Source organism: Haplochromis burtoni, unplaced genomic scaffold (assembly GCF_018398535.1).
Source record: "Haplochromis burtoni strain Fernald_Lab_line unplaced genomic scaffold, NCSU_Asbu1 Contig_80, whole genome shotgun sequence".
NCBI lineage: Eukaryota > Metazoa > Chordata > Actinopteri > Cichliformes > Cichlidae > Haplochromis > Haplochromis burtoni.
In genome coordinates, this window is record NW_024582441.1 from 1845392 (window position 1) to 1856628 (window position 11237).

The following is an 11237-nucleotide window of genomic DNA, read 5'->3' on the forward strand; positions in this document are numbered from 1 at the left end:
TTTGATAAATGGCCTGTATTGTATAGTGCTTTACTAGTCCCTAAGGACCCCAAAGCGCTTTACATATCCAGTCACCCGCCCGTTCACACACTGGTGATGGCAAGCCACCCTGGGGCGCACTGACAGAGGCGAGGCTGCCGGACACTGGCGCCACCGGGCCCTCTGACCACCACCAGTAGGCAACGGGTGAAGTGTCTTGCCCAAGGACACAATGACCGAGACTGTCCAAGCCGGGGCTCGAACCGGCAACCTTCCGATTACAAGGCGACCTCCCAACTTTTGAGCCACAATCGCCCCACCTTTATTTGATTAATGTTTGGTTATTTTTACATTGTAAGGCACTAGCAGGCACACAGCATTCTTGCATTCATACGGTGCTATTCTAGTCTTAGTGACCAGTCGCCACAAAGAGCTTTTGACTACAAGCCACACTTTAACCTTATATTAACGCAGCACTTCATTCTATACACTTCAGGCACCATCTACCTGAGAAGCATCTGTGGACTGTGTGAGGAAGTCAAAGTAGGACAAATGTGCACTCCACACAGAAAGGCCACAACCAGGATTCAGACCACAGACCTGGCTATGAGGTGATGTTGTTAACCACTGCAGCGCTGAGCCGCCCTATTTTGGAGCTTGTGTCCATGTCAAGACATTGGCTGAGCTCTGTATGACTTCTGTTCCTTATGTGAACCCTATATGATTGATTCTACAGTGTTTTGCTATTACACTGTCCACATGATCCTTCAAAGACCTGCAGGTGCCTGTCTCTGTGGGAACAGACTTCTCATGATGGTGTCGAGGTCCTCCTTGAACTCTGTCACCACAATCCCATAAAGAAATCCACAGAGACAAGCCATGTAGAGTTTTCAGTTTCAAACTTGTGTTTAACTACCATTTTATTTTATTTCACTTACACTGGTGGATCTAAATTCAATCACTATAGATACAAGTCAAGATCTTTGTGCAATTTAAAATATTTTCATTTAAGTGTATATTTTACAATTTAGAACAAGTCATCAAATTTCAGACTAAAAGAATGTGAATTAGGTTTTGTTGCTGCTGTCAAATGTCAAAACAGATCAAATTTGACCATATGTATGTAAGGGTTAACGTGTTTGTAATAAATATCTGATGCCGTCCTTACAGCCTAACTAGAGACATGGAATCTATTCGGTGACATGCAAGTAGATCTTTTTGCCTCCAGGGTGAACACACTGCCCCTTGTTCTTCTTCATAGGCGAACAAGATGCACCCCAGGACACTTAATGCACTAGCCCACCAATGGCCAGATGTGCTTCTGCTTCTGCATTTCCCCCAGTGGAAACGATATCTCCAGTTCTAGAGAGAGTACACCTCGCTCTGATTCTAGGAGCCTGTTGGTGGCCAACAAAGTCGTGGTATGTGGAGATAATCACCCTATTAGCAGCAAGGCCTTGGCAAGCTTCCTCTCTGCAGGGTGATGGAAGTGATTCATCCACACCCGGATCTCTGGCACCTTCATGCTTACCTGCTGAAAGGTCAAATTTGATAGTTAAGGGTCAGTTCTCTCTTGATGGCCTCGGGGATGTATCGCGCCCAAATGCCACATATTTACCCAAGTTCATTCCTGCAGTTTATAGCTCAATTGAATTTGAGCTTCTGAGCTTTTGGTCCCCTCCTTTTGGATCTGAGAAGCAGAGGAGGATCCATTCTCTGTGTGCGGTGTGTGTGCTACGTACCTACATTGAGAATGTTCTTTTTTGTGACGAGTTGTTTGTCTGCTTTGTTAATCCAGCCAGAGGTAGAGCTTTGTCTAAACAGAGGCTGTCCCACTGGATTATAGAAGCTATCTCACTGACGTACAGCACTAACGGTGAGCCCCAGGTGTGAGAGCTCATTCCGGGTACCTGTAGCTGCACCTAGTTGGCCATCACTGCACACTTTTGTCAGGTGCTATTGTTTGGACATTACAGCCCCTTCGGTAGCTCATACTATCCTTTCTGCTGGGTCACACACAAACACACTAATGTGCTGGTAGTACACCGCGCAGAGCGAGGCGTGTAAATTTGTCGCATACTTAGGTGTTGTACAGAGTGAATCGACTGAAAGGGAACGAACAGTTATATCTATAACTTCTGTTCCCTGAAGAAGAGGAACGAGGTACAACACAAGGTTCCACCTGCTGCACAGCTTGGTTCGGTAAGGAACAGCTAGCAAACTGAGGGATCACTGTGATGACGGGGGCACATGTGCAGGCGTGGCCATGCGCATGTCATCACTTCAGCCAGGACACACTGGGCGTGATATCCCATACTTATGTGTTGTACCTCATTCCTCTCCTTCAGGGAACAGAAGTTATAAATATAACTGTTTGTTTTTGAACAGATGTGTGTTTTTATTTATGATCCTGAAGAAACACACTGAAACATCTGTAAAAAAAAGAAAAAAGAAAAAAAAGAAACCAAACTCAGTGTTTTTTACAGATGTTTTCCACACTTTTAGACAATATATTATGTAAGGAAGTATGAGGGAACAATTTGATTTATAAAATCTTTAACTTTATAAAGAATCCACAGAATCGTTCAATGAGGGGGAAAAAAAGAAAATAAGGGGCATCACAACCAGAAAGCTGATTTCCTTGTAACATAACAGATGTTGATTTGTGGTGAATAGATGCGAGTTATTTCCTGATGGTCGGTGAGGTCTTTGAGTTTTCCCTGGGCCTACTTCGAGGTAATGAAGTCCTCTGATGTAGCCCAACACGCTCCTCGGTCACATGAATAAATGATGTAAATGTCGGCAAAAGGGCACTTTTTGAAGAGCCACCTCATTTCACTTAGTGACCCTTCACAGGCTTTGACTTTTTCTAATTAGTGCATGTCATTTTCAGCCAGTTAATTATCCTGAAGGTTAGACAACACCCAAACAACTCTTATAATTAATTTATAAAATGTTGTATCTTAGCAGTTATGTTTATTTAGGTTGCTCTAATAGTGCTATATAAGAAAGCTATAAAACCTATAAGACTCTTAAATATTTAATACACTGTTGCATCCATGTCACAACGCTTAACGCTGTCTTTAAAGACGCCACCATTACTGGATCGGTTAAGAGCACTCTGGCAACACCCCACGTCTAAAAAGCTGCTGAGTGTACAAATGAAGTTTTATTATTGAGTTGCCATCATGGAGAACAGTAAGCGGCACCAGCCCTCTGGGGAAAACCTGATAGGGCCATTTCTACTCTGTTCAGAGTGTGCCTTGTTTGATGGCCAGCTAAACTGCCCCAGGCTTGCCTTGGGGAAAACTGAGATTTTTGAAAGCCCGGTTCTCACCACGCCCAGCCTCAAAGCAAAACCAGCGACGTGATGCCCACAGGGATCCCCAGACACTCTGCTTAAGAAGTCTGCAAAACTACTGAGGTCTAACTCAAAGGATGCTGCCATGTTCCTCCTCTGAACAATGACTCCCTCTTGGATGGCCCCTGCCACTATGAGAGATTTGTTTGTCAGAGAAATTGGGACGCATATCTGGAACGCTCAGGAACATAATGCTCACAAATATCCAAGGACGAGACAACACGTCCCGCCATTATTTCTGTCCAGCAGCTATCTGCTGCAAAACTCTTCATGAGGCTCCTCCATCACCTTCTGATAGTTTTTTCTGTGAAGAGCAAGAGAATTGGGTTGAAGTTGGTACGAGCACTGATAAATCTCTCCCAACTTTCCAAGAAACCATCAAATCTTCTTGGAAAGTCTTCTGATCAGTCAGGATTAAAATGGTGCTTAATTGTCTGGTGGTTAAGAATCAAGAAAAACAAGCAGCTAGCTTTACCTACTGCTCCTTCTAATGCACACTAATTATTAACACAATGCATTTTGTTTTACAAGTGCCTCTTTTTACAGGACATGCTTCAGAGAGGCTTTGGGGTAACTATCTACTCCCAGCTTCGTGATCTCTTGCCAAGAGATCATTTGTGTCACTTGTATGTTTGTGTGCAAATTCACACAGCTAAAAACATTTTGCAGGATTGGAAGGTAGAGGTCATGATGGTGGTGGTGCACAAACAGTGGAAGAACTCTTTAAATGATGTGAATCTGGTGTGTGTGTGAGGTTGTGATCTCGCAGTGTCCTTCTAGTGTCTTTATGGCAGGCTATCAGCAGCTAACTGGCTGCTGGTTCCAGCTTTTTAATCTTACACACAGGCGCGAACATTATTCATCAAACTCTGCATGAAAGCGAATAAGTGCATCACTCAAAAGTCAAACTATTTCTTTGAAGAACACTTTCACCTTCTGGTGATCAAGGTAGCACTACAGGTAAAGGGTCTCTTTGAATCTGATTGCCAGCCATACCAAACTCCCAAAGTCTGCCATGTTCCCAGCCTAGGCTACTGCTGACCCAGAGAGCCCACGCCCCATCACCGCCGCCACAAGCACCCCTCCTTTGCGGCTTCAGCAGAGCTTTCGGTCAAAAAAACTCCCTTCATGTCTCTCAAATCTACATCCAAGAGAAGCTTTTGTAGATATTTTAAAGCACGTGGTAGGGTAGGGAAACTATCCGACCAGTAGAAGCTGAGGCAGAAGGGAACCAGTGATGGAGTCAATTTTTTATTTTATCAATCGACCACTTTCAACATCTGTTTTCATTTTCTGTTACCTACAACATAACTTGGAGAAAACTAAATAAATCTGGCATTTTTTGTACACCACAGCTCCGTGCACATTTGGTGAAGTGAATGTTCAGCTGATTGCCTAAACCACTTCATCGAGACATCAGAGGTGGTTTTGTGTTCGATGGTGCAAATTGTATTGGGGTGCAAAAGCTAATGTAATACTGGGTTGTGTGGCAGGGGACTGGTCATCATCCCGCTGAAGACTTAATTCCACTGTCCGCAGGTGTTCTTCTCACCTCCTTGATTGGATGGAGACTCAAGTCATCTCATGGTAGCTCAGGCCTAAATCAGTCTCCTATCGAAACGTGTCATCTAAAGCTGATAGACACTATAGCCTTCAGTCGGCCCGCTGGGGATGCTGTTATTGTACGTATACCCTGCAGCACATCGTACATTCCTCTGATGGGGGAAATGCTGTGGCTTTTATTGAGGGGGAAAAAATTAGATTAGGTGATTCTTCTCCGAAGCCATCTTCCTTGGTTTACCTCTCCGTGGTTGGTAGTCAGTCGCAGCAGAGTCCACGCAAGCCTTTTAAAATACAACATATGAGCACTTTTTTTTTCTTTTTTAAGATGCCTGGATGTGAGGTTGAGGTTGGAAGTGTTGTTACAAAAAGTGATTTCCGGTACTTTCAAAAAAATGTTTTGTATTTAAATTGCTGCAAATGAATTGTTGGCCTGTAATCTGCAAAACATATATCAAACATCTCTCTCATGAAAGATGTTAAGTTATTTTGAGCCATAGACAACATTCATGTGACAGGGTAGAAGCTGCAATCAGTTATTGGAAAAGTGACTTTTATATTCCCTTTATTTACCCTGCTAAAAAGCCTCATTGGCATTAAAAATGTCTTTTAAAAAGAGGGATCTGGTCAAGACAGCAGCAAAAATTGCAATAAAAATAACTTAACAACTCTACAGAGATGTTTTGGGTGGGCAAAAAAGACTGGATTGGTTACAGTGTGTATACAGTAACACGAAACCCTATAGGTACTTGCAAAATAGGTCATTTCTTGTATTGAGGGATTATTTTATATATGATCCCTCAATACATCACGTTAACTGCAGTCTTTTACCAATATAAGCAAAGAGATTGCACATTAAAAAAAAACACAAAAAAACACCGGAAATATTTTTTGCCACAACACTGAATTGGTAAATGAAATACGACATAAAACCTCATTTCAGTCACCCTGTTTGAGACCTCATGCTGAGCAGAAGGCAGTGATCTCCGTCTGTCTGTGTGTGTCGCTTTCTTCTGCTACCTGCAGGTGGCAGCATAAAGATGCATGACCAATTTGCGAAGGCCTCATATTCAAAACAGCAGAGCTGGTGAAAATCAGCTCAGCGGCATCATGTCAGAACCGCACGCGTCAAGAAGTTACAGAAGTTGGAGTGGAATCTCCTTCAGCGTTGATTCAATCTGATGTTTAACTGCGGGAACTTTGCTGCTTCTTTTATGCGCGTTTTAATCGGATTATTATGCAGGGCGTCTCAGATCTAGGGTCACGCCGGGCCTTTTAAACGTCTCTCAGCCGCAAAACAAACCTGCTGCCGTAAAATTAAAGTGGCAAAACAGCAGTCACAGCGTGACGTTTGTTTGTTTGTAATTACGCCTCCGAAATGCTGCTGATTGCTCATTTACCTCTGATGGGGGGCGTGACCCCTCTGCCTGCACTTTCAGACGACCGTCTCGCCTCGCCTCGCTCACCGCTTCCTCGCCCTCTCTCACGCACGCGCTTCTTTCTCCTCAGCAGCACCACAGCCACCGGGTCGCCATGGAAACCGCTGAGAGACATACGTCGAGGGTGAGGGATGGAGAGAGAAAGAGGGACAACGAGGGACAGAGAGAAAGAGAGAGAGAGGGGGGAGACATGAAAAGGTTAGTGTGTTACCATATGACAACACCCCACCCTCTCCTCACCTCTAACCCCCCCAAACCCACACCCATAGCCCCTCACTTTAATGCTGAGCCCCTAACCCAGAACAACTGCCCCTCCACACAAACACACAGTGGCCCCCCTTACACGTACCTCTGCCTCCCCCGTATCCTCCTCTCCCCCATCATTTTGCTCTCCATCCCTCTCTTGTCCAGACAGGCTGCTCGCATGGCGGGGATGGAGACGTTCACCGATGGAAGCACTGGTAAATTTTCACACCCACAAAAACAAAAAGAAAAAAGAAAATTATTCTAAGGGGCGGAAGTGCAGGGACTTAACTATTTTCCTCCATGTGTCTTTTCACCCTTTACTGTCTTCAGCTGTGCTGTACACTTCCTCCTTCTCACCTTCTCACATCACAATCTTTCTCTTCTGTGTGAATTCAAGAGGGTTTTTTTCTGTCCACTTGCGGGGGAGCCCGACTTTTCCTCATGGCAGGGTCCTGGGGAAAGGCAGTGCAGGGAAGAGAGAGGGGTAGAGAAATATCGGTCCTAATGATTTTTTGTGCGGGGCTGGGCTTTTTCTTTCTTTTTTTTATTGATTAGAACGAAATTAATTCACAGGAGCAGCCCTCGTGTTCCGACTCTCTCTCTCCCCCTCACTCCCTCTCTCTCTCCTATCCTCCCTTGCTCCTTTGCTCCGTGGACGAATAGCGTTGTGTCTTCTTGCCTGCTCTGCATGTTGTATTATCGCGGGAATATTTGATTCAGAATGTGCTCGGTGTTATGCATAGCCCATACGGAAACCACGCTGCAGCTGCATACCTGCAGTGCTTTCACGGTGTGCGAATATTACGAACGTTGTTAATCTCATAAACACAGAAAGATGGGTGTGTGTGTGTGGTTTGTTTCCATTGTTGCTGATCGCATTTTTATTTATTTATTTTTTTTACATGTAGCCCTCACATTTGAATTCATGCACGTCACGCCGCCGTCTGGGTCTGGGCTTGAAGGAGAATTAGTGCTGAAATCGAGACATCTCCAGTAATTTTCTCTACTCAGTCTCCATTGTTCCGCTGATTCGTCTTCGCTGTGTATTCTCTTTGTTGTTTGGCTTATAATTGTGACAAAAAAAGAAAGGCCACGGCTCGTTTGTGCGCTCTTTCCGCACACGCGGGTGTGAGCGCGACTGCAGGCCAGCTGCGGTTAATGGGCAACCTGTGTCTTAATTCGTGCATAATGTAAGGCAGCAGTTTACAGGCAGATTCTCTCCCGCTGTGGGTTTTTTAATCAGTGTGGTCGATATTTGCTCGTCGGTATCCCAATGTCCGCACATAGCACAGAAACACCTCTGGGTGGCGAGGGTCTGATTCGCCGCCGAAGGGAAATCGATGGACAGACTGAGTTAATTATGAGAAAATCAATTAAAAGGAGGGGATCTGTGGGCTTTATAAGGCCGAGCAGGAGGCTCGAGTCGGCAGAGGAGAGGAGGGGAGCAGCCGGTGCTTACCTCTGTGCATGGTCGCTGCGCGATGCCCCCGCCGATCATTTGGCAAACCGCTGTGCTGCAGCCTTGACTTACACCGTGTGGAAAAGCCTCTGCGTGGTATCACATAGAGCACACCACCGGCATGACTCTTGGCGATCCCCCCAAAATCATCAGATACCCGCGATTCTTTGGCCAGCTGTTGATTTTGTTTACGCACAGTCCTGCTCTGATCCACACCCCAGCGTCTGCTGTGGGTTCGTTCAGCTGTGTTTTCCACACACACACCTCTTTCCTTTTTGACCTTTGCTCTTCTTAAAATATGAACGTGATCAGATCCTGTTTAGGGCCTGCATGTCGCATCTTGACTAAAGGTTTCTTCTGAAAACTTTGTCCCAAGCCTCGATCAATTCCATTGATGCCTCTTTATTTATTTTAGGGGATAGAAATGAGCTGCGTAATTACTGCTGCAGATTCAGCACCAGCGCTTTAGGACAGGGCCGAGTTCAAGTTCTTTGGAGTCATTTGCAACTTGTGACACTCGGTGTGTGTGTGTGTGTGTGTGTGTGTGTGTGTGTGTGTGTGTGTGTGTGTGTGTGTGTGTGTGTGTGTGTGTGTGTGTGTGTGGTGTTTGAAGTGTTTGTGTCTGAAGTCGTAATATTAAAAAAGGCCCAGCATGTATGAAGAAGTGTTAACCACAGCGCACAGATGACTTTAAACCCCATGAGATTAAGACACACGTTATGGTCAACCGACAGTTCTCCTCACAGACCGCTGCATTGAAAGAGAAAACAAAGAAACGGGGCGACTTTCTTTTCGTATTTACCAATCACGTGTTTCACTCTATTATTTCACCCAGTTTGCATTTTCTGATTCTCATATTTAGAAACTTGTGTCTCATTAAAACTCTCCGACTTATTGCATATTCACAGCCGTGGCATCGAGGAGGTTGGGCTGTTTTTTTTTTTCAAGACAAGAGAACTTAATTCACACCTGAACTTAATATAGGTTTATTATTATTATTGTTATTATTTATTTGCATTGCCTTCTCTGTTCTTTGGTTATCATATAAAAATTATGCAGACGCCTTATTTTCATAATTATTCGTCCAGATTTATTTAAATATTTTATTTGATATTCTCTTATGCGCCTCATAATAATAAATTATTTAATATTCAGTGAATTATACTTTGAATTGGAGTCTCCTCATTATCGTTTCTCATAATAGAATAGAATAGAATAGAATAGAATAGAATAGAATAGAATAGCCCTTAAAAATCAAACACGTAGTGTTCATCTATCAGAATGTGTGATTTTCCTTATTACAATTATCTGCATTTTTCATTCAAAGTGAATATCTTAAATTTATTATTTGGGGAAGCTATGGTTGAATTAAAAACCCAAACTTTTAAAAAGTATCAATTTTAATTTGATGAAAACTTTGCATAAAGTTTTAGGCTAAATAGATAAACTGCCTCCGAACCGTTTCAGCTGCACTCACAATATTTGTTCAGTTGAATATTTCAGATTTCATCTCGCTTTTTCCTCCTGGATGAGTTAATTTTCATATTTTATTTTGATATTTCTTTCTGGGAATATTTAGATATTATTGTGCTTTTTTGCATAAACTGTGAATATTTAAATATTCGAGTTTATTTCACCGTCATTTTCACAGTTGTTGCTTCAGCTTGTTAAAGACGTATGCACGATATTCAAATTAGAATCCACAGCTGATTTTAAACCAGTAGAGAGGGAGTCACTGAGAGGCTGATGTGACGTCTGCAGTTTAGAGGCAGCCATTTATTTATTTCGACTTAAATTTCAAAGTTAACTTTAAAAAGAATTGCTGCAAAGTTCAGTAAAATTTAGAAACCGTAGCTGTCTTATTCAAACACGAGGCCTCGTATTTAATATACATTTGAATGTGTTATCAATTCATGTGCTGATTTCGATGTGTCGCACTTCAAAAACTGTTAATTACGGAAGTGTTATCAGTAAGATCAGCCCAGCGCAGGGCACACAGTCGACACTCGAATTATGGGAATATAGTTCTGACGAGATTTGTAATTTAGGATGAGACCTGAGCAGCCAAATGGTTTTATTTCTTTTTTATTACATAGGTAAGAGGCAAAAAAGAAATGTTTAAATGTAGGTGCTTCTTTTTTAAAAAAAAAAAGGAAACGCTTTTGTTTTAGCATTTTTCTGAAGTTTTTATAAAAACCAGGAATCACATATAAGGAATCTTACACACACATGGAAATTTAAAAATAAAACCTGCGCTCTCTTTTAAATATATAGATTTTTGTTCATTTAGCATTTGTAAAGGAGCGTGTTCCTGGGAGATTTTATTTATACTTTATATATTATTTAATGGGACTGAGCTGGCACCCTGACACCCTGTCCTGTACCTTATCAACTTCATACAGACCACAAAACCGATACGTTCAATTTTATGGTTTATGTTAACGTGCATGCAGCCTGCTTCAAAGCTCATTTCATAAACGGTTTATTGGCTCAGGTTTGATGGTAAACAGCGCGATCGTGCCGGTGGGCTTTGATGTACATTTTTCTGTACGTTTTTTTTTTTTTTTTGGTCACTGGGCCACTTCAGTCGCTATCAGGCACCAGAGGCGATACAAAATAATCCGTTTTCTGCGCACGACTCTCCTCCCAAATGGTGCGGCGGCTCTCCGTGGCCCTGCTCACAATGCGCTAATGACCTCTGGGTCAAAGGTCGTTTGGCCAGTTCCTCAATTAAGGCGTTAAGATTGCAGTTGCACGATGCATCGCTGTTGTGAAGGGACCAGAGGCCGGTATACAGAATATTAGGATTTCTAGTAGGTAAATTTCGCACCTCTGAATGTTCACCAAAGTGCAAAACACGTGTTTTAATAGTTTCTGTTAGAATTCAGTTTGTTTTTTCCTCACATCGTTTTGGGAACAAAACTGCATTTTAAATATTTAATATTTCTTTGTTTTTAGGATGTGGTTGATACTTGGTGTGCCTACAGCACAGCTTACTTTTACTTGAATGTAATTGAATGGATACTTTTACACTTTGGTACAGAAAACATGAAGACCTGTGAGAAGCTATAGAACACATTGTCACTGTGGTGCATTATAGTTCCTATAGAGGAAAATCAAAAACTCTCCATTTGTGTACGGCTGATTTTTGCTCTGTGTGTGTGTGTGTGTGTGTGTGTGTGTGTGTGTGTGT

The 11237-nt window shown here is 42.8% G+C and overlaps 1 protein-coding gene across 5 annotated transcripts in view; it reads left to right on the forward strand.

The window, feature by feature from the left end:
• Positions 1 to 286: 286 nt before the first annotated feature.
• Positions 287 to 11237, forward strand: part of pou2f2a (POU class 2 homeobox 2a) — a 76408-nt gene continuing 65457 nt past the window's right edge. The window contains exons 1-3 of one of the 5 annotated variants that reach the window (XM_042222180.1): positions 287 to 1400; positions 6410 to 6537; positions 6751 to 6800. In XM_042222180.1, the coding sequence (XP_042078114.1) occupies positions 1293 to 1400; positions 6410 to 6537; positions 6751 to 6800 (286 nt within the window). In that variant the 5' untranslated portion in view covers positions 287 to 1292. Of the gene's footprint in view, positions 1401 to 6409; positions 6801 to 11237 lie in introns of those variants that run through there. The other 4 variants (XM_042222179.1, XM_042222178.1, XM_042222182.1 and 1 more) reach the window with 4 other exon arrangements.